This window comes from Coregonus clupeaformis, chromosome 15 (genome assembly GCF_020615455.1).
Source record: "Coregonus clupeaformis isolate EN_2021a chromosome 15, ASM2061545v1, whole genome shotgun sequence".
NCBI classification, from domain to species: domain Eukaryota; kingdom Metazoa; phylum Chordata; class Actinopteri; order Salmoniformes; family Salmonidae; genus Coregonus; species Coregonus clupeaformis.
The window spans coordinates 26,866,592-26,890,747 of NC_059206.1; the positions used below are offsets into that span (position 1 = coordinate 26,866,592).

General features: G+C 42.1%; 2 protein-coding genes across 2 annotated transcripts; one reads left to right on the forward strand and one right to left on the reverse strand.

Annotated features, from left to right (window-relative positions):
• The first annotated feature begins 9,053 nt into the window (after positions 1 to 9,053).
• On the forward strand, positions 9,054 to 14,052 carry LOC121582709 (RNA exonuclease 4). The gene is made up of 9 exons (XM_041898726.2): positions 9,054 to 9,144; positions 9,551 to 9,783; positions 9,971 to 10,437; positions 10,910 to 11,062; positions 12,524 to 12,717; positions 12,874 to 12,962; positions 13,060 to 13,134; positions 13,242 to 13,316; positions 13,411 to 14,052. The coding sequence occupies exons 2-9, from the start codon at positions 9,568 to 9,570 to the stop codon at positions 13,558 to 13,560; spliced, it is 1,419 nt and encodes a 472-aa protein (XP_041754660.1). The 5' UTR covers positions 9,054 to 9,144; positions 9,551 to 9,567; the 3' UTR covers positions 13,561 to 14,052.
• Positions 14,053 to 16,949: 2,897 nt separating this feature from the next.
• LOC121582710 (calcium channel flower homolog) lies at positions 16,950 to 24,103 on the reverse strand. Its single transcript, XM_041898727.1, has 5 exons — positions 23,492 to 24,103; positions 18,075 to 18,147; positions 17,827 to 17,952; positions 17,579 to 17,686; positions 16,950 to 17,212 (listed from the first exon to the last, which is right to left on the reverse strand). Exons 1-5 carry the CDS (start codon positions 23,595 to 23,597, stop codon positions 17,125 to 17,127), a joined length of 501 nt encoding a protein of 166 aa, XP_041754661.1. The 5' UTR covers positions 23,598 to 24,103; the 3' UTR covers positions 16,950 to 17,124.
• Between the last annotated feature and the right edge of the window lie 53 nt (positions 24,104 to 24,156).

The following is a 24,156-nucleotide window of genomic DNA, read 5'->3' on the forward strand; positions in this document are numbered from 1 at the left end:
TTCTGGGCTGATCCCTCACCTTCCCCATGATCATTGATGCCCCACGAGGTGAGATCTTGCATGGAGCCCCAGACCGAGGGTGATTGACCATCATCTTGAACTTCTTCCATTTTCTAATAATTGCGCCAACAGTTGTTGCCTTCTCACCAAGCTGCTTGCCTATTGTCCTGTAGCCCATCCCAGACTTGTGCAGGTCTACAATTTTATCCCTGATGTCCTTACACAGCTCTCTGGTCTTGGCCATTGTGGAGAGGTTGGAGTCTGTTTGATTGAGTGTGTGGACAGGTGTCTTTTATACAGGTAACGAGTTCAAACAGGTGCAGTTAATACAGGTAATGAGTGGAGAACAGGAGGGCCTCTAAAAGAAAAACTAACAGGTCTGTGAGAGTCGGAATTCTTACTGGTTGGTAGGTGATCAAATACTTATGTCATGCAATAAAATGCAAATTAATTACTTAAAAATCATACAATGTGATTTTCTGGATTTTTGTTTTAGATTCCGTTTCTCACAGTTAAAGTGTACCTATGATAAAAATTACAGACCTCTACATGCTTTGTAAGTAGGAAAACCTGCAAAATCGGCAGTGTATCAAATACTTGTTCTCCCCACTGTATATATATATATCAAGTGAGAATTAGGAATGTCTGATATTGACAAAGAAAGGAAATTCTTGTCTACTTCACCCATATTTTATTTTATATTAGCAAAAAAAGTTGTGTAGTTCCAGTAGTTAGCTACACCGCTACATGAGGGAAAAAAGTAATTAACTACTGAAAACACTACCAAGATTTGAATTTAATTCAACTACCACCAAGCTACTGCAAAATGTAGTTGAATTACTAGTTGAACAACATGTAGTTCACTACTCCCCAACACTGTGTGTGTGTGTCTCTTAAGGAATGTCTGCTCCTCTGCTCTTCCTACAGTATGGACCATGGTGGAACGTGCAGGTTGAAATCAGGGCAAAACAATGTTTGTTCTTTTAACGAACGGACATAGACTGTGTGTGTGTGTGTGTGTGTGTATATGCGTGTCCGTGTATTTTACTATATATGACCATGTAAGAATAAAGAATGCACATCCTTTGTGTTGAGGTGCTGCTGACTAGCAGAACATACAACATTTATACAACGGATGGGTCTAATCCTGAATGCTGATTGGTTAAAAGTGCAATCCAGCTGGTGTCTATTCCACAAATTACCACCGGCTAAATCTATGACTTTAAAATGCCTATTTACTCTGACTGCGCAATCCACTGTCTCATCAGCCCAGTCAGGCAATTTATAAACTTGATCTCCACTATACAAAGCATCTAGACATTATTTCACTTTTTTTTTTTGACTAACATTTAGTTTTCAACAGTGGAGATTTGTATAAACCTTGCTGTCTGTCTCTCCGACATTTGAAACATTGTTTCAATATTCAAATTCGATCTCCAGCTGTCCCATATTAATGAACGTGTCGGGAGTCAGGATGAGACAGACAGGCAGGGAGCTTTTCTTAGCTAGTCAAAATCAAAGTCAAAATTGTTATGGATATTGTGACGTCACGAGAGGCTACACAGCTTTCAGCGGGATTGCTCAAGTAGTGCAAGGAGACAAGGTTCAAACAAAACAAGGATTTTATTATAGGTCTTGGGAAATTAACGAAAATATAACAAAATTCTGTTCTCTTGTGGCTCTTTAAGGGTTAACAGTTCAGGGATGTCTCTTCCACATCCAAAATCATAACTCTCCCTCGCTCAAATAACTTTTCCCCAGTCTTACTGTATTCCACGTTGCAGCTAGTGGCCCACCCAGCAAAACGTCCTTCCAAATGTCCCACACGTATTTCCACAGGTGCATATATCCAAAGGTGAGTATTTCCCAAAGGTAAGTATCTCCAAATCCTTATATTCCTCATGGAAGTGGACGTGCAGCACTCTTGTCCTCCAGAGAGCCCAGGTTTGAGACTGTGTCTCTTCACTTCAACAAAACCTTCAGCTCATCAGCTCCTGATTTGTTTCAGCTGCGTGGGAAGATTGGCCATAGAGGGGTGCAGTTCCCGACCATACCAGCAGATGGAGCCATAGCTGTCTGGGTTTGCAGCCATCTCAGGGGGATGTAACGTCCCTCCAGGACACAGCCTCTCGTGACATCACACATCCCCCTCCTCGGGACCGACGTCCTCGTCGGGGTAAAGGCAGCGAAGAAGGCATCACGCCGGGAGAGGGCGTCCGCATTGCCGTGGTGCTTGCCAGCCTGCTCTCTCTTCAACTCCTCCACCTCTAGGACCAGGGACTCAGCCTCCTGTTGTCTCTCCTTGAGTTTCTTACTGAACGCATCAGCCTTGGTTTTAGCAGAGTTTAGCTTCTGTTGAGCAGCTTTCAGTTCCTTCTCTCTCTCTGCCTCCGCATTCTTCATCTTGTTCTCCAACACCTTGTACTTCTCCTCTGCCTTCTTCTGGACCTCCTTACTACTGCGCAGGGTCTCCTCACACTCCTCGATGGTCCTGCGCAGCCTCTCCAGCTCCTCCTGTTGCTTATGGAAGGAGCTCTGTTGGAGTTTAGCCTGGAGGATATCTAACTCTTCTGTCTTCATGTCTAACTGTTGCTTTAACAAACGATACCTCTCAGCGGTCCCCTTCAGCCCAGACAGTTCTTTGTCCAGATTCTGTAGCTCCGTCTCTGTGTCGGTCTGGGCACCTGCCATCCCTATCAGAGCCCGGGCGGGAGTGAGTAATTCGGAGGATTGCACCGGAGCCTTCCCAGGATGAGTCTTGCCTCTCCGTTTCCGAGGTACTCGGGTTATCCTCTCCTGAGACTCTCTCCAGAGTGGGTAAAAGGCTGGGCAGTCTCGTCCAATTAGGACAGGGACGGGGAGGGAATCAACCACCCCCGCCGTCGTGTGTATGGTTCCCCGTGTGCTGGTCATTGTAAGTTCAGTAATGGGGTATTCTCTGGTGTCCCCATGGACACAGGAAACTGGGAGGACTTTCCCCGGGGTCAGACACGTTGGGCCCACCAAATCCTTACGCACCAGGGTGGCCCGGCTACCAGAATCCAGTAAGGCCTCCACATCATGGTGATTCACAGTTACCGGGCAGGTGGGGGGGTCGATCTGGGCCGCCATCTACGACTCCCAAGAGCGAGGCAAAACGGTGTGTGGGTGCTGAGCTGGAGGACTCCGCAGTGGGCATAGGTTCATCGGCTGGTTTCCCACACTGCCAGGAGATATGTCCCATCTCCCCACACCGGTAACACTGTCGAAGTTTCCCCCTCCTGGTGTACTCTTCTTGGACCCGCCTGGTTTCTGGCTCCCCCTGGAGCCGGGATAAGTCCTGACGTGGCTGGGTTCGAGACCTTGGGGTCCTTTGGACGGGTTCTTCCCATTTGTGGTGGGGCCGCACTCCTGGGGTCTTTTCGGGAAGCATTCAGCATCTCCGCTGTGGCCTGGTACTTTTCCACAGCTTCCACGGTCAGATCAGCCGTGGTCAAGGCCTGTTGACTGATGAACCGTTTTGCCTCATAAGGCAGGGCGCGTAGGTAACGATCCACCACAACGGCCTCCACCACCGCCGCTGCTGTATTCCTCTGCGGATCCAGCCATTTCCTTGCGATTCGGACAAGTTCATGCATCTGCGCCCGAGGAGGTTGGTCTGGTTGGAAGGTCCAGCTGTGAAAGCGCTGGGCCATACCAAACTTTGTGAGTCCATATCTGCTGAGGATCTCCGACTTCAGGGCATCATAGTCAGTAACCTGGTCAGGGCCCAGGTCCCGGACAGCATTCAGCGCTTCCCCGGTTAGAAAGGGGGCTAACAGACCAACCCACTGTTGCTTGGGCCAGGCTTCCCTAGTGGCCGTGGCCTCAAATGCATGCAGGTATGCCTCAATGTCATCGGTAGCTCCCATCTTAGATATAAAGTCACTTGCCTTTATTGGGCGGGTATTTTGGACAACCCTCTGTCTCTGCAACTGCAATTCCTCTGCCTTCAGAAGGTTGGCTTTCTTTTGCTCCTCCAAGAGAGCCACGGTTGCTTGCATCTGGGCTTGCTGGCCAGCAACAAGGGCTTTCAATATGTCCTCCATTTCAGTCGGCGGGGAGCCTACGGCCAACTTGGAAAACTGGGTGATCAAACCTTCGGTATCCTCCTCTGACATGCACTATTAACGCTTGAGCGTGCCTGTATTCTCCACCATCTGTGACGTCACGAGAGGCTACACAGCTTTCAGCGGGATTGCTCAAGTAGTGCAAGGAGACAAGGTTCAAACAAAACAAGGATTTTATTATAGGTCTTGGGAAATTAACGAAAATATAACAAAATTCTGTTCTCTTGTGGCTCTTTAAGGGTTAACAGTTCAGGGATGTCTCTTCCACATCCAAAATCATAACTCTCCCTCGCTCAAATAACTTTTCCCCAGTCTTACTGTATTCCACGTTGCAGCTAGTGGCCCACCCAGCAAAACGTCCTTCCAAATGTCCCACACGTATTTCCACAGGTGCATATATCCAAAGGTGAGTATTTCCCAAAGGTAAGTATCTCCAAATCCTTATATTCCTCATGGAAGTGGACGTGCAGCACTCTTGTCCTCCAGAGAGCCCAGGTTTGAGACTGTGTCTCTTCACTTCAACAAAACCTTCAGCTCATCAGCTCCTGATTTGTTTCAGCTGCGTGGGAAGATTGGCCATAGAGGGGTGCAGTTCCCGACCATACCAGCAGATGGAGCCATAGCTGTCTGGGTTTGCAGCCATCTCAGGGGGATGTAACGTCCCTCCAGGACACAGCCTCTCGTGACATCACAATATATAGAAAGAACTATCAATAGAAAACAGGTAAAACGAAACGAAGTGCAGCTAGTTTGCTGTCTTTCCAGCTTCAGTTTGAAGTGATTGTGTTAGTTGTGTTGTTGGCTAGCTCCTCTGAATAACAGTGTCCTGACGAGAGAGCATATTTTCTATGCCAGGCGAAATCGTGCATCATTAAGCTCATTGTTATGGATGTATCCAAATAAATGTCACTAGAAAACAGCTTAAACAAATGTAAATGCAGCTACTTTGCTGTTATTCTCTCTCCACTTTTTGACATGACTGTAAGTTAGCCATAGTTGGTTAGCTAGCAAGCAAGGGATAATAACGTTGCCAGCCAGTATGGCAATGGAACATTTAGAACGAACGACTGGGTCACGTCCATAGATACAGAACAAAAAGACTGAACAACTGGGTCGCGTCTCTGGCAACCGAACCGATAGAACGAACGACCAGCCAGCTTGGGGAACAACCCTAGATTTGTGTTGGGACTATTTCTTGTGGAAGGATGAAATAGTATGAATAAATTAATCAAAATAACGATTTAAATTAAAATATGTAAATCGTTATTTGAATATGTTGGTAAACCGTTGTATAAAAGTGATAATGCCCTCGAAGCCGGTGTTTGGAGGATATATTGGCACAGGTGATATATTGGCACACCCCTGCCAATATATTTCAGTTCATGAAACATGGGACCAACACTTTGCATTTATATTTTTGTTCAGTATACATTAAATGAGTCACACATTCTTCTCCCTATTTGCAGACTTTATTTACAGTGGCAAATAGTGACAAGAGTGTGAGACTTTCATATAGGACCATACAAACACAAAACCATGACATTCATGGTAAACGCTTCATATGTAGGCTCAATCGGAAATTATCTATAAATGTGCTAGAAGGCGGATCTAACACAGATTGGAATGAATCCTGGCCTAAGTAACGCAAATTCACACAAACATACACAAAGTGTCTGACCATTTTATTTTTACATGAATTAATTTCAGTAATAAACTTAATTTATAAATGGTGTTGATTATTTGAAGGGTTACTAAACATTCTGATATGAGGATGATGATTTCTAATATTGTGTCCTGGTCTCCCCCATTAGATGCCTGTGAGCTGATGCTGGACCCAAACACAGCAGACAGAAAGTTCTCTCTGTCTGAGGAGAACAGGAAGGTGGCATGGGAGTTCAAGAACCAGCCGTATCCTTATCACCCAGAGAGATTTGAGGGCTTCTGTCCTCTGGTGCTGTGTAGAGAGGGTCTGACTGGGCGATGTTACTGGGAGGTAGAGTGGAGTGGGAGAATGGCTGGGATAGGAGTGACAAACAGTGCATTCTGAAGGTTTTCAGACCCCTTTACTTTTTTCACATTTTGTTATGTTACAGCCTTATTCTAAAATTGATTAGATACTTTTTTTCCCTCATCAATCTACACACAATACCCCTTATTTACATACAAGTATTCAGACCCTTTGCTATGAGACTCGAAATTGAGCTCAGGTGCATCCTGTTTCCATTGATCATCCTTGAGATGTTTCAACAACTTGATTGGAGTCCACCTGTGGCAAATTCAATTGATTGGACATGATTTGGAAAGGCACACACCTGTCTATATAAGATCCCACAGTTGACAGTGCATGTCAGAGCAAAAATCAAGCCATGAGGTCGAAGGAATTGTCCGTAGAGCTCCGAGACAGGATTGTGTCGAGGCACAGATCTGGGGAAGGGTACCAAAACATTTCGGCAGCATTGAAGGTCCCCAAGAACACAGTGGCCTCCATCATTCTTAAATGGAAGAGGTTTGGAACCACCAAGACTCTTCCTAGAGCTGGCCAGCCCGGCCAAACAGAGCAATCGGGGGAGAAGGGCCTTGGTCAGAGAGGTGGCCAAGAACCCGATGGTCACTCTGACAGAGCTCCAGAGTTCTCTGAATGTCTTTGAATGGATCTGCAGAGAAGAATGGGAGAAACACCCCAAATACAGGTGTGCTAAGCTTGTAATGTCATACCAAAGAAGACTCGAGGCTGTAATCGCTGCCAAAGGTGCTTCAACAAAGTACTGAGTAAAAGGTCTGAATACTTATGTAATTGTGATAGATATATATATATATTTTTTTTTTTTTATTATACATTTGCTAAATTTTCTAAAAACCTGGTTTTGCTTTCTCATTATGGGGTATTGTGTGTAGATTGATGAGGGAAACAAACAATTTAATCAATTTTTGAATAAGGCTGTAACGTAACAAAATGTGGATAAAGTCAAGGGGTCTGAATACTTTCAGAATGCACTGTATAAAGGAATTAGCAGGAGAGGACAGCATGATTACTGTCTGCTTGGAGCCAGTGACAAGTCCTGGAGTCTGAGGTGCTCTGCTGACGCTGCAATGCACAATAATGAGATCACTTCCAAGTCTGCCATACCTGTCACCTCCTCCTCCTGTTCCAACCGACTAGGAATGTATCTGGACTGGCCGGCCGGCACTCTGTCCTTCTACGGGATCTCCTCTGACACACTAACCCTCCTGCAGACACTCCACATTCACTGAGCCCCTCTACCCAGGATTTGGTGTGTGGCCTGTCTCCTCTGTGTCAGGTAGAATAGCCTCCTGTGTCCTGGAGGAACAGCTGATTCTTCAGGGAAGTCACACTCCTGTTAAAACATAACTGGGTGACTTGATGGGATATGTTTAACTTTAATGTCATGAATATGTAAGTAGACCATTTCTCAATACAGAATCCTTCCAAATCCTTGATATACTTCGTCTGCGCTTATGGACTGACCTCTTCAATTCAAACCACAGGTTTTCAATGGGTTTCAAGTCCGGAGACTGAGATTGCCATTGCAAAATATAGATTTTTTTGACCAATTAACCATTTCTTTGTGGATTTTGATGTGTGGTTATTGTCTATCTGGAAGATCCACTTGTGGCCCAGTTTCAACCTCCTGGCAGAGGCAACTAGATTTTTGGTTCAAATGTCCTGGTACTGGGTAAACTTAATGATGCCGTTGACCTTAACAAGGGCCCCAGGACCAGTGGAAGCAAAATATCTATGGTGTGCACTAATGAATACACCCCTGAATTTGTCCAAAAAGAAACGCTTGTTTTAGTTTTTTGTTGCGAAATGTCTTGTTATGGTGTGCACTAATTAATACGACCCTGGTTGGTTCACAAACCTCAGTGTAGACCCAAGATTCTGGAGAACTAGCTTCTGGGTGAGCAGGATTTTACTCCAGCCGTGCTCTAACATCTCACACGGATTCAGCTAACCAGCTGCTCTTCAGGACTTTGATAGGCTGAATCAGGTGTGTTAGAGCATAGAGTCCCATAGTGGAGGTGTCATAATACCCATAAAACCTAGCGGTCAAACAGGGAAATGGTTCCAAAGGTTTTTCACCATTCAATTTTAGAAACACTTAAAATAAGGGCTGTGTTTCGTGTAGGCAAATATATTGATACAAGTCACCTTGTCCTAGAGAGATTTACACGGTTATCAAAACATCACGCCAGGGTAAGCCTACACGAAACACAGTCCTTATTTTAAATGTTTCTAAAATCCCCTATGGGAAAATGTATGGTGGAAAAACAATTGGAACCATTTCCTTGTTTGACCGCTAGGTTTTATGGGTATTATGCCTCATACTGTGGTACTTTATGGCTGGAGCAAAAGCCTGCACACCCACTAAGCAACAAAGTCATAATGATAATAATAGCTGAATGTTATATGGTAAAGCTAGCAGCACACTTTCAAAGACAACTGTCAGGCACGAGAGTAAAGAAAACCTATAATATGCAGTAATAACAAATCATAATCTTATAAATGTGTCATATATAACAATATAATGGCCATTATCAAGGTGATAAAGTTTCTGATGTATAAAAATAATGTTTGCAACTTCAAATGTAGGTCTACAGTTATTGTCTTGTATGTTGAAGTGTGATTTGGGTGTATTGTTCTGAAACAAGGACGAAAGTGATTAATCAATTAGACAACACTGCCACTTTGTGTTGAAGTATGTTATTGCAAAGCCTTTCTATGCAATCCCCTCTTGTCACTTGTTATCTCTTATGGTTCTCTTTTGTGTTCTTGTCACCTTACTGGATATTATGTATAGATGTTTAGCTAACATCATTGATCACAGTTTTTATCGGTAGAGCAGTTTATATTAAGCAATATCATTCAGGATGAACGGAATCAACCTCTTTATCTAGGAACCAAGCGCAACCGTGGAATTGTTTCCTGTCGGACATTCACACATGTGACACATTGAGGAAGTACACATTTCAGCATGGAGAATAGAAAAACGTGTAGATTTCTCATTTTGTACAGCATAACGATTATTGCGGCTTTGTAAGTATTAATTTAGCTCTTTATAGAGGTTAGATATTCCAGTTTAAACCATGAGTACCGATTAGTTGTTACGTTATTATTACTTAAGCAAATGTAGCTAACGTTAGCGAATTCGAAAATGTTTGAGCTCTTGATCACGTTAGCAAAACTAAATTAGCTAGCTAACTTATACCAAGTAGCTAACTTACTGAGCTACAGAACATTTGATGTATATTGGGCTGTCAAAAGCTAGTCATTTAGCAAGGTTTACTTTTTTTAAATGCAATGTTAAGAGTATAAAGTGAAAGTCCTGGCAGTCATTACCCTCACACTGCAACTTTAATGTCTAAGTTAGTTAGCTAGCTTGCATCTGCCTCCCACCCAAGAAATCAGAAGATAATTGACAGCAGGATTTTCTAAATCAAAGCTCATAGCCCTCGAGACATGATGTGTAAAGTCAAGCCAGAGAAAACGGACTCTGCTGCCTTTAAAATGCCCAAATCCTGTCAGAGCCAAACGAAAAAGAAACCTGTAAAGAAAACGTTTTTTCGACACACCAAGAAGAAAGAGCCCGTTTCAAAAGATCAAGGTAAAACCAAGGCCTTGCTTCCCCCGAAAGATGCCCAACAGTTTTCAGCCAACTGGAAAATGTTACTAGAGGTAAGGACTTGGTTATGACTTAAGTCAGAAATGGCATGCTGTGATAGAGATTTTGGATACATTTACATTTATATCATTTAGCAGGATAGATGACAGACCTGAAGGCATTAGTACCACTGTCATCCCTGTCTAAAATCTGGTGTTATGATGCTATTGATGGTTATTAGAGCGCTCTCTCTACTTGCAGGTGTTCAAATCCAATCCCCCACTGGTGAAAAAGCAACCATTTCAGCAGAACTCAAAGAAGGAAGTCCATAAGAAACCCACTAAAGACATTTCAGAGGAGGAGGATGTGGCCACGCATAAGAAGCTTGCTAAAGACTTATCAAAGACAGTGAATGATGCCAAGCCCACACAGATGAATAGTGGGAAAGCAGGGAAGGACAGTGCTGTTCCTAGTAAATCCCAGGTGAACAGTGGGAAAGCAGGGAAGGACAGTGCTGTTCCTAGTAAATCACAGGTGAACAGTGGGAAAGCAGGGAAGGACAGTGCTGTTCCTAGTAAATCTCAGGTGAATGGGAAAAGTTCACGACCATCGGGGACAGAACAGCCCAAAGCCAAGAAGAGGAAACAGAGCAGTGTCCAGACAGACCGCAATGTACAGTTGAACAAGAAGAAGAAAGTAGAAGAAGTGGAGGAAAAGAAACCCACTAAGTAAGTCTGTCCAGTGTTACTAATATCGCCTTGACTTGGGCAGGAGCTCACCAGAACTAAGTACCGGCAGCTCCAATTTTCTACTGCTTGAGTTCCTGCACCTCTAATAGAATATTAGCTCAAAGGTATTGCAGAGTTTCTGCACCTAAATATAAACTGTACCGGCACCCAAAATGAATACCAGCACCTATTTCAGTCTAGTCCTATATAAGTCAAAGACTGAATATTGCTCATAAGCAAAACAACTATATATAAGACCGATGTGTATGATTATTGAGGTGTTGACTTCAAGAAACTCTCACTGTTGTAAAAAGCATGTGTGTGTGGTTTGTCTGTGTTCAGTCACTTCTGCAGTCCATTGTCAAACTTGCATCCAAACATACGGTCAGATTATCAGATACTATTTTCCACTGGCACCTCGGTGTTTGTTAATGTATGTGATGGTTAATACATATAATCTGTCCTCCACTAGATCGGACATGTGGTTTGATGATGTGGACCCTGACGACATTGAGGCCACAGTGGGAACAGAGGCAGCCGATATCATGAGGAAGATCCAAGGCACTCAGAAGACCGACGCCCAGACAACAGAGAAAGCGCTGGTCAAGGACAGGGGATTTGAGGGGTAAGTTAGGCAGCGATTCTCAACTGGCCGGTCGCTGGAGGTTTTGAATGGGTCGCAGGTGTTGAGTAAAAAAATGAAAAAACACTCCAGTCTGGATTTAAACTACATAAACCAGGTAGAAAGTGTGTAAAAATGATAAAGAACTTACATTTTTACATAATTTAATCTCAGAATAATTTCTCTTCAATCACAGTATTTTCAATATAGAGCTATTAGCAGCTTTGTGCAACATGAACAGCAGTGCATCTTCCATACCTATCTTGGCCTGGTAGGCAAACTGCAGGGGGTCAAGAAACCCATGCACCAGCTGCTTTAGTTGTGCCAGGACCACTCTCTCAAACACCTTAATCAGCTGGGAAGTGAGTGCAACAGACATGAAGTAGTTTAGGCCCTGCCCCTTGGTGTTTTTGGGAACAGGCACAATGCAGGAGGATTTTCACGGTGTAGGTACAGTAGAGGTAGACAGTGACTGCATGAAGATGAAGTGCAGGATCCTGCTCAGCTGCTCAACACAATCCTTGAGCACCTGGGTCTGACTCCATCTGGTCCTGCAGCCTTCCTGGCATTTGTCAATTTTAAATGTTTCCTCACCTGGTCAACAGTCAGAGTAATTACCCGTACTGTGGCAGTCTCTATCCAAGCGCACTAGAGAACCCGTCCAAAGTCACTGATTCAACAAGTGTATCATCTAAGCCAAGTTTCCGTGAAAGAAAACAAGCTCACATCGTAAAAGTCCCATTGGAATTGAATGTTTGCGTACAGCTCATCTACCTTGTTGGGCAGTGAGCGCACGTTCCCAATGATGATGAAGGCTTGCATTATCTCTGTCTGTTCCGCACTCTCACACCCCCTCTGCGGCCCTGTCTCCTCTGCTTCATCTCTGGTGTTACATCCAGTCGTAACCGCTCCACTTTGTGCATTTCCTTCTCCCACATTACCTTGTATGCATCCTCCACATGCGTCGTTTAGCTAGCTTGGAATATACGTTTTGACACAGTGACTCACTACCCAAACCAGACGCAACTGGTTTCAAGTGGCCAAGAGATGTCATGTGATCTCCTACTGATATCTAGTGCAGGGGTGTGATCTCCTACTGATATCTAGTGCAGGGGTTCCCAAACTTTTTCACTCAGGCCCCCCTACCAGCATTGGGGAACATCCCACGCCCCCCTATTTCTATGGGCACTGTTCATAATACAAACTGTTCACACCGCTCTTGTTGGTGGAGCGAGTATTTTAAAGGTTATTTCCTGCAATTCTACACGTTGTCATTGGGTGCAGTGAAAAACGTGGAGTTTTAAAGCTCTTTCTTGCAATTCTATACTGTGTTTTCATGTGATATTTGAACATTACTACAAAATCTATGGGCTAAAAACCTAGGGAGGGGGGGATCAAGCTCCAAGTCAAGCACCAGGTGTGACCAAGGCTTTTTCTCTCCCTGTTCATCATGGCACGTGTCAGCCTGACCAAGGCGGTGGCTATGGACTGTGAGATGGTGGGTGTGGGGCCAGATGGCGAGGACAGCATCGTAGCCCGGGTCTCGCTTGTTAACCAGTTTGGAAAGTGCATCTACGACAAATACGTCAAGCCCACAGAGAAGGTGACGGACTACAGGACAGCTGTCAGTGGCATCCGGCCAGATGACATCAAAAACGGTGAGCAGGATGAATTGAACTCTGATTTTGACCACTATATTAATATGGTCTTATGGTAGCATTGGAAACGGCAACAAGCTCACTAAAGCACAAAAGAGTTGTCTTATTTTAGGATGAAGTTGTCTGTGCGTCGTTTTTATATGTTATATGCTGCAGGTGAGAATGTGAAGACTGTACAGAAAGAGGTGGCTGAGATCCTCCAGGGGAGAACGCTAGTGGGACACGCCATTCACAATGACCTCAAGGTACACCACTATGATGTAACTTACACTGTTTATCATTCAAACTAAAACCTGACCATTGTCAACAATTATTTGAACTTTTCATGCTAAAATCTTTCAGATTTTGCTTTTGGATCACCCAAAAAAGAGAATCAGAGACACCCAGAAGTATAAACCTTTCAAGAAAATTGTGAAGGTAAAGACTTTGGTTTTTGGGCAGATATAATTTTTCATTAATGTGCGTGACTGAAGGGGTTGTAATAACACTATAAGAGGAAGATGTTAATGTAATTTTCTTTTCAGAGTGGTCGGCCCTCTCTGAAACTCCTGTGTAGAGAAATACTCAGTGTCAAAGTACAACAGGGAGAACATTCATCTGTAAGTCACCTTTTTATCAATCTTTTTTTATTTTTTAGCTCACATATACAGTCGTACAACTGTGAACCATAGCCAATGTCTGAGAATGTTGCAGGTCCAAGACGCCCAGGCAACCATGAGATTGTACACAATGGCGAAGAAACATTGGGAGGCAGAGATCAAGGCTAGTCATAACAACCCAGAGTTAACCAAGAAGACCAAAGAACCAAGGAAGCCCAAATCACCCAAACACAAATTAACCTGACTGTCTGGGTCTGAAGACTGAACTGCATCAGTCTGTAATGAGACTGAGGACTTGCCATTGACTAGATGGCACAGGACAGGAGGCTTGACTGAATGAACAAGTGTGTCTTTGGGAAGTGGACTCGCACTTAGAGGTCTTAGTGAACAGTGAATTGAGGAATCTCTTTTGGTGACCCATAAGGATTACACAAAGCGGTTTGATGAAGTTAATATTGACTTTATTCAAATCCCACTCAACCCTAATTATTCAGAAAGTTGGTAATCAAAAACAGCCTAGTGCCGCTTTAACTATGCATCGATCTTTCATTCATTGTCTGCTACATCATCTTCGGTTTTCTGGTTCGGATGTTTTAAAATGTGGTATTTTTCTGATCTTCTAACATCCATGTCTTGATGTTCGATATCTGCAGTTTCAATTTGGTTTACGTGTTGCCTTTTGTGGGATTTGAGAGCTTTGTCGTGAATTAAAAGTTAGATCTTTAAATCACAAGTATGTAATTTGTTGCATTTATTATGAGCATGCTTGTAATGGGGGGATGGGGGGGGGTGTTTAACATTTTTGGGCATGTGGGGAGAGAACAATACCATATAATAAGCAATCAAGTTAGTATGCTCATTTTGACCTTACAGTACATGACATCATAAAAAAGCAACAAAGACAAACCAAATTTGTTTAGATTCAACCTCACTAAACAGAAGCGTATGCAGACACCCCTTACAGCAAACTAGAGGTCAGGGCTGCAAAACTATCATTCCTACTGCATGGGGCAAGCTGTTAGTGTTTGAGGTTAACACTTCCCTTCTTTTAGCCCATTGTTCCATAACGCTATAGTGTAGCTGTATAGTGTAGCCATGAAGGACTTGGTCTGTGCCCAGAGATCATAAGGTAAGGATTAGTGTCCCTCTTGTATTTGGGGGTGAATCTCATGAAACCAGTTTTAAAATGTCTGAAGAAAATTGACTTACAAAACCATGATGAATCTGCAAAAACCAACTATCATTCTGAGGACCAAGATGTCTACTTTTTGGGAAAGTGCCATATTTTAAATCTATTTTACATTTGCCTGAATTTTTTACATTTTCACCCCAAATTCTCATTACCGAAATGTGTCCGGATTAAATTCTTGGGTCATTTTATTAAAAAACACTATGTTGCTGTTGTATATTATAAAAATTGTATACTAGTTGAAGTTTACATTAAACTATCATATTTATTACGTACAAACAGTGTCTCATTACCGTAACACTTTTTCAAGTTCCTGTAAAAACTCGAATGTTATTCACCCATTATGAATAATCTAGAAGAGTAGACCTTAGATGAGCACAAGTTAATTTATTCGCTTATATGCCTTCAGAATGAGGTTCTTATTCTCAAACACTCCCTTTACCCTACTTGGCCATCTCATTACTGAAATGGCTCAAATTGGGAAAAAGTAATTATATTTTATAATATCATTTGAAATATTTGTATTTTCAGTGTTATGTTTAACTCAGGCCTTTTCATTAGGGGAGCAATGTTACACAATATATTGATTTGTTTATTACTATTTTGGACTTCGAAAACTGTTACGTAATGAGAATTGTGAAAATGTTGCATTGCTTGCTGTTTGGAGTTTTAGGCTGGGTTTCTGTATAGCACTTTGTGACATCTGATGTAAAAAGGGCTTTATAAATCAAATTTGATTTGATTAATATCTGATCAAAAAACAATTGAAATAGATAAGTACAGATCCTAATCTCAGTGATTCAAGAGGACATTTCGTGAAAAATTACACTTGAGAATGTTTTGTTTGGACAGTTTCATGAGAATGAAACATTTATGCAATTCCTAGTTTTTCCCCAGTTGCTTTCCATCAGGGAAAATATAACTGAAGCTACATTAGATAGCTGCTAAAAAACATGCTTATGTTGCATATTATTTTGAACTATGAGCCTAAATAGTGTTTCATAACATATTCCTAAGTGATAGAATATCACTGTTGTGCCTGTATTGTTGGATTCCTTTTAACAAAAGCTGGTTCATGTGGATAGTACCTATGCATTGGTTGAAGTGACCTGCAATAGTGTTCTTGCTAGTTACCCTGTATGCTGTATATATAAAATAAAAATAGGCCTACCTGAGAACTGATCATGGGTGACCATTTCACTGAGTAACTGAATGAAATGATTTCCAATCCAGAGATAACGTGTGAGATACACTACTGTAAGAGGTGTGGCCAAACAAGCTAACTCAATGCATTCCTGTTCACCAATAGTCAACCAAAACAAACAAACCCAACAGTAGCATGTTGCTGAACAACACATTTGAACCTGTGATCAAGAGGTTGGACAGAAGATTGTGTATCTCTTATCTGACTGAGGACAAAGGCAAATCTTTGCTCTGTGCTGTGTTACACATTATTAGTCCCGGAATCAAGACACATTGTCTCATCACAGTCCTTTAACATGCTGCTTCCATGGGTCAGAAGGCTCGATCGCACTATGGTATGTAGAGTCGAAAACAAACATTCTGAAGCAGCCTAGATCAATCGGGTTCTAGATCAATTCAGGTTCCAGAAGAGAACATCAACAATGGATAGCTTTTAAAGCAGCATAGCCATTCAGCTCACATTCTTAGGGCTCGATTTAATCCGTATCGCGGAAGTTCAGCGCTATAGCGTGATTTAAATGTTAAAGTAATTTCCGATTGAGCCGACATTTGCATAGTTTACCGTGAATGCAGTTTCCGCGAAAGCGGGAACATTACCTTCAATTGCACTACAGCACTGAACTTCCGAGAGATGTATTGAATTTAGCCCTTAATCTGTTTTTCTTCTCATGATATACATAACCTGTAGCAACCTGTGACTGTTTGATTACAAGCAAATTCATAGAATGCCCCAAAAGCTGATAAAATAGCTAATCTTACCTGTGCACTGAAAGCTGCTGTTAGGATTCACTGTGACATCATAGTTCTATGTCCTCTGTAAACATGCAATGTTGTCAATGTTTGTTCAAACTGTTCAGTTGGAAACTGTTGTTCGTATCGCAAGTAACCAATATAAAAAGAGGATTCCCATCTTTGGGTTCACTGGATGGATATACGTTTGGGATTACTGTCCCAATGGCTGAATTTCCAATTGCCGGTGGCACAAGCAGATTAAGATGACTTGGGAAATCCCTTAACAAAAACTAACATTTCACATTCACTACCGCCCAGGTTTCCTGAAAGGCGGATTGGCTAAGATGGTACATTACTTTTCCTACTTGCCAAAAATGGTTACCCCAGTAATCAGGACAAAAACAGCACAAAAAAATGAAGAAATAACCCCAAGAACGCAATAAAAACACAACAGCTAAGCCTTTACATTAACTAAATTCACACTATAAAGGACCAAATTACATTAAATCTATAGTTATCTATACAGACACATTTAATCGAATATGCAGCAGTTTAGGTACATAAATAAACCCAGTAACAGAGAGGTGGGCTGGTGGGGGGTAGAAGAGGGGATGACATATTTGTCCCTTGGTTAAGGATAGTGTTCCTCCTCTGTGGGAACCGCTGGGAGGATGAGCCATGTCACTATATTGACCCGTCAGTCGTCCCGGTCAGCTTCTCCTCGTTCCCCGGTTTCTGGTGATTCAGCCTGGCATAACTCACCGCATCGCCCCTGAAAGAAACAGAGGTGGAAGAGAGAGAAGCAGGGGAGAAAGCATGACACCACAGAGGAAAGGGGAGATGTTAGATATAATGAGACAGGGTTACTTTTTGCCACTCAAGGTTATAATGAGAGTATGGAATAAAGCTGTTATCTCCTGTTACAAGATGTTACATTATTTTAAATGTAATGCATCTTATTACTGATAACACCTAAACGTTGATTAAAAATGCATGTTCATTTGAACTGAAAGGGGAGAAAGTGTGAGAAAGAGGGACAGAAAGTAACAAATTAAATCTCAAATACATACACTATGTAGGCCTACACACATATTCAAATCAACATCTTATCACAAAAGTGTGAATAGAAAAGGCTCACTTTTTGCCCAGGGAGGCGAGACCATAGAGGACTCCTGTAGCGAAGGCAATGGCATTCCCAAACAACGTGGTGATGGAGAAGCTCAGGAATATGGGAAATAGTGCCATCCTTAAAATAAGAGAAACAGGGATTGATTACAGAAAACATGAAGTGTGTTTATCAACTGGTTAAAGGTTAATTTAAATTCCAGGCCTAGACAATGGACAGGTGAGTCATGTGAAGACAGCAGGTCTCAGTCCAGTTCTTACCCGCAGTAGAAGAAGGCTTTCTGCCATGGCTTGAATTTGTCAGCTTTAGCCGCCACTGCGTTCGCAAACTCAATGAACTGGCAGCAGAATGGGACTTCACACAGGAACAGCACAAAGGCATTCAACCTTGAAACAGAAGGAGAGAACATTAGCACAGTGATGGATATTCACACACACACTAATGTGTGTAGGCATGTAGGCTAAACTAAAGCCTTGGTTAAGGATCATATTGTGGAAGACAAACTTACACCATCCATACTCCAGCAGCGATGTTTAAAGGGTTGACAGTGACACACATCCACACTCCTGAGATGGCACATGCTTCAGTGGGAGAGGAGAAAATAATATATTACAGTTCTCATAATGCAACCAGATCAAGTACAAACAGGTATAAATATGCATAGACGCTTCAGGCATATAGGGTTACCATGAATACCAACTTACCAGAATAAAGGAGGCTTTGTTCCAAGATAGAAAGATGACAAACAGTGATATTACTCTGACTGGGGACGTTATTCATACACACTTAAATCAAATATAGCCTAACTGGAAACCCCAAGGGCCTGAATTTCTCATTTAAACAAACATGAGTGGTTTTGATACCAGGAGCACCACAGAGGATCAGCTCTTCTCCTCTGGCAGAGAGCCATAGGATACGAGCCAAATAGGAGGCAGATGAGTATTAATCTGAGTTTACAGGCCCCATGCTAAGATCCTGCCATACATTGCCTGGTTGGCTCTGCTGGGTGCTGTTACCAGTCCAGTGGCCACACTGTGAGCATGGGAAGGGACCCAGACAATGAACAGATGGGATAATTACACACATGACATCCATCATACCCTGTAGTACACACACACACACTTGAATGAATAAATAAATGATTTCACACAGCCCACTACAGTGTCTCATGAAAGACAGCTCATCTTGTCTTTTGTACCCAACTCTGATTTTGGCTAAATGATTAACTTGTGGGGCTAGAGTTGTATTGGTTTGAAACCTTGAAAAAAGCTTGAAAAAACACAGCTCAGGATTTCTATCTAGAGAGAAACCTCACGCTAACATCATGCTAGTAGTGACAGATTGATGGAGATCTCATACGAGTGTGATTAAATTAAATGGCTGCCACTGGCAACAAACTCCCACAGTACCAGACGAGACCATTCGGCTAGCTAGCACACTCATGCAATACACCCACACAGACGCCCACACACAAACACTGCTAGTATCAGAGACACACATATGCAGTCTACTCTGCAGTACCTAAAGTCAGAGGAATCATATACAGTGTCTTCAGAAAGTATTCATACCCCTTGATTTATGCCACATTTTGTTGTGTTACAGCCTGAATTCAAAATGGATTAAATAGATTTTTCCCCTCACCCATCTACACACAATACCCCATAATGACAAAGTGAAAACATGTTTATAGACATTTTTGCAAATGTATTGAAAATTAAATACAAAAATATCTAATTTACATAATTATTCACACCCCTGAGTCAATACTTTGTAGAAGCACCTTCGGCAGTGATTACAGCTGTGAGTCTTTCTGGGTAAGTCTCTAAGAGCTTTCCACACCTGGATTGTGCAACACTTGCCCATTATTCTTTTCAAAATTATTCAAGCTCTGTCAAATTGGTTGTTGATCATTGCTAGTCAACCATTTCAGGTCTTGCCATATATTTCTGCAGTAGATTTAAGTCAAAACTGTAACTCGGCAACTCAGGAACATTCACTGTCTTCTTGGTAAGCAACTCCAGTGTAGATTTGGCCTTGTGTTTTAGGTTATTGTCCTGCTGAAAGGTGAATTAATCTCCCAGTGTCTGGTGGAAAGCAGACAACCAGGTTTTCCTCTAGGATTTTGCTTGTGCTTAGCTCCATTCTGTTTCTTTTTTATCCTGAAAAACATAATGATTACACGCATACCCATAACATGATGCAGCCACCACTATGCTTGAACATATGGAGAGTGGTACTCAGTAATGTGTTGTATTGGATTTGCCCCAAACATAACACTTTTGTATTCAGGACTAAAAGTTCATTGCTTTGCCAATGTTTTTTTGCAGTATTACTTCAGTGCCTTGTTGCAAACAGGATGCATGTTTTTGAATATTTGTATTCTGTACAGGCTTCCTTCTTTTCACTCTGTCAATTAGGTTAGTATTGTGGAGTAGCCTAACTACAATGTTGATCCATCCTCAGTTCTTCCATCACAGCCATTAAAAGTAACTGTTTTAAAGTCACTATTGGCCTCATGGTGAAATCCCTGAGTGGTTTACTTCCTCTCTGACAACTGAATTAGGAAGGACACCTGTATCGTTGTAGTAACCGGGTGTGTTTATACACCATCCAAAGTGTAATTAATAACTTATCCATGCTCAAAGGGATATTCAATGTCTGATTTCTTAATTTTTACCCATCTACCAATAGGTGCCCTTCTTTGAGAGGCATTGGAAAACCTCCCTGTTCTTTGTGGTTTAATCTGTGTTTGAAATTCACTGCTCAACTGAGGGTCCTTACAGAAAATTGTATGTGTGGGGTACAGAGATGAGGTAGTCATAAAAAAAAAGTTTAATACTATTATTGCACACAGAGTGAGCCAATGCAACTTATGTGACTTGTTGAGCAACATTTTACTCCTGAACTTATTCAGGCATGCCATGGCAAAGGGGTTAGTACTTATTGACTCAAGACATTTCAGCTTTTCATTTTGTATTAATTTGTAAAAATGTCTAAACACAATTCCACTTTGACATTATGGGGTATTGTGTGTAGGCCAGTGACAGAAAATCTCAATTTAATCCATTTTAAATGCAGGCTGTAACACAACAAAATGTGTAAATAAATCAAAGGGTGTCAATACTTTCTGAAGGCACTGTAGGACCTATCCTATCCTGAACTCGGATTCTACATCATGCTGAATAATACAGAGCCCATTTAAAATGCAGCGGTTCAGCATGTGAATGTGATACAGCGACCACTACTCCGGTATCACAGCCACAGCAAGGCAGGGAAGGGATAGGTGGGAAGGGAGGGCAGGGCTGCAATAGGCCTACTGCTGGGGAACTGCAACGCAGGCAGAAACAGCACCTCTGTCTGTCTCGCACTGAGTACTCTAGTTAACATTATAAAATGGAAGCTATCACTGAACATATCTTATGACTTATTGTGCCAGCCAGGCAAGAAGAAAGCCTATAACCCAAGGAGATATGTGCCAGCCAGGAAAGCAGACAGACAGTGCCAACTTTCAGCCTCTTGGTTCCTGTAAGGAACAATGTGAACATGTGACTAATGGGTTTATTGCTGTACAGAGAGATGCGGGGGTAGAGTGATGTAGCAGTGCTTTGTCTGGGCAGACAGAGAGGCTCAGTAAGAACACTGAAGGCCTTGACTAAACACTGTAATATTTCAAAGAGAGCAGATCAGCATAGCTTCCTAAAGAGAGTATAGCCTCACACTGTCATTACCCAGGAACACAAAGATCTGAACTGTGTGTGGGGGTTCTTCTATCCGTGTGCGGACCTAAAATCCCCACAAGGAAAATTCTCCCTCGTGGGGACATTTCCCACGTCCCCATGAGGACAAAGGCTATTTTAAGCTTAGGGGTTAGGATTACAATTAGGGTTAGGGTAAGTGATTTGTTTTAGGGTTAGGAGTTAGGTTTAAGGAAAATAATATTTTGAATGGAAATATATTTTAGGTCCCCACGAAGATAGAAGAACAAAACGAGTGTGTGGAGATCAGCAAGACTTGTGTGCAAGGGCCATGTTAAATCAAAAATGTTATTCATGCTTCTTTGTGAATAGGCTAGTATGCCAGGAATGTGTCATGAGACAAACATGTTTTGAAATCCTTGCCTGTAACAATCTTTATGATCTGTAACGAAAAGCATGGATCCCATTTTAAAAATTCAGAGACTGTAGATGTGGAAGAGAGGTGTGCCATGATGACCGATCAGAATCTTACAGTGTGTAGTCAGCAGTAGGCTGTTGAATCAGACTATGATACAAGCTTCTGGTATACACAGCCTGAAACTAATGACTGCAAAATCGTGAAAGTTCTCTTTACATGCCAGAATGTTGAATAAAATTATATTTTAACTTACTCTACCGGTTGTCCATGGTGTCGGTCCTTCAGATATCCATAGAAAATTATTGTTTACCTGAATTTTTACAACACCGGTACTGAAGTAGAAATTTCTAGCACCTGGCAAATGCGCACAACCATGTAAATACCTGCTGACTTCAGTTAGTATGCATGCATGTACTTCCGTCATGTGCACGTGCCTTCGGTCATGAGAAAGTATGCATCGCATGCACGCATGTTAACTGAAGTCAGCAGGTATTTCCATGGTTTTGTGTGTCAGGTGATAGAAATGTAAACTTCAGTGCCGCAGCTCTAGAAAGTCAGGTAAACAATACATTACCACAACAATGGAGGAGGCAAGTTGAAGGGGAAGAAGGTAGGGAACTTGTCTGTCTGCCATATATTAAAGAGTAAAATTGTCTGGGAAAGATTAGACTTAAAGAGAGAAATATGAGACAATAAATGTTTTTTAAAAATGAAAAAAAAAACTTTCCTGTGGATATTTTGTCTCAAATTTCTACCATCTGAAGAACCAACACCACGGACAACCGGTAGAGTAATAAGTTCAAATGTCATTGTATTCAACATTCAGGCTGTGTATACCATCAGCCTAAAGTCAGCAGGTGAAACCACTGACCTGTGTTAAGGTAGCCACAATAGTGGAATTTGCAGTTCACCTTCAAAACAAAAGGTTCCCCATTGAAACTGATCCTAACAGATACAAATAGTGGAATAATGCCATATTTGGTCTAGATAATGCTAAACAAGGTTGGAATGTAGTTACATAACTTGAAAATAAATACAATAAACAGTAAAAGAATCCCACTGTGGATGTATTAGACTGCATAATTGCATTGGGGGCATACATATGCACTGTACATACAGCCTTACCTATGGAGTGTGCACCCATGAAATGGGGTATCCCCCTACTCAGCAACACCCACAGATCACAACGATGTAGAGTTGACTTCATGATTGTATTTATTTTTAAGTTATGTAACAACATTCCAACCTTGTTTAGCATGATCTGGTCCACATATTGCATTATTCCACTATTTGTTTCCACTAGTTACAATGGGGGACTTATTTTGAAGGCGACCAACAAGTTCCAATATTGTAGCTACCTTCATACAGGTATCCAAACCCCAGACAAAAGTCCCCCATTGAAACTGATCCTAACAGATACAAATAGTGGAATAATGGCATATTTAGACTGGACAATGCTAAACAGGTTGGAAAATTAAATACAATAATTAATAAGTAAACGCTACTTAGTTGTGATCTGTGGGTGTTGCTGAGTAGGGTGATCCCACTGGATGTGTTAGACTAAATAATTGCACTGTACAGCCTTAACTATGGAGTGTGTATCCATGAAATGGGGTATCAGCCCAGCAGTACTCCGGTGAAAGCCACATTTTACCATTCCAAAGAGTTTACACAAATATTAGCGTCAAAGCTCTTCTTGCGGGACTGACTGTGGGAAATCACCTCCCTAGTCAGTATATTGTGTGTATTAGACATTCATATTGGACTGTCGATCACAGTAGTTATGAAAACGGTTGGTTAGTTTTTACTTACATACTCCGCCCAGGACCCCAGCGATTTTGCAGAGCCATCGGTACCACCATGTCATGCCATCATCATCGGTGACAGGTTTCGGAGCTGCCGCCTCGTCGGTGTTCATTTTGGTCCAATAAATAATTCAGCGACTCGTCTCAGTCAACTTAACAATAGCCACTGGCTGTGGCTCACTTGGACAACGAAAACTAGCGTTCGCTAGCCAACGTTAATGGTCTTGTTGACAGTTGAAGAAAACACCGATATTTGTGTTTTAATGATAGCTTTGATTCTGTCTATGCTCCGGCTAGCTAAATAACAAACTATGGTTATCAACTGAGCATTGTTTTGTTGTCAAGATATCTGATAGCTAACGTTAGCTATGAACCTAGCTATCTCTGCTGTCCCTGTCGCCAAAGCCTGATGTAGGTTTCTGACACCGCCAACCTCCACTAACAAAGTTGGAGTTTACTAAACTATATATTTTTTTTAATTAGGCAGCTAGAGCTACCACTATTCAATTACACCATTCACAAATTATCGTTTTTACGACCTGCTGTGTCTTAATTTGTTCCTAATCTGTTATTCTTGTCCCGTCTTCTCGGAGGTTACCCTAGGTTCGTCCGCGTTGCATTGTGGGTGGGACTAAAATATAGTACGTCACTGTTTGTTTCCTTGTGGGTGTG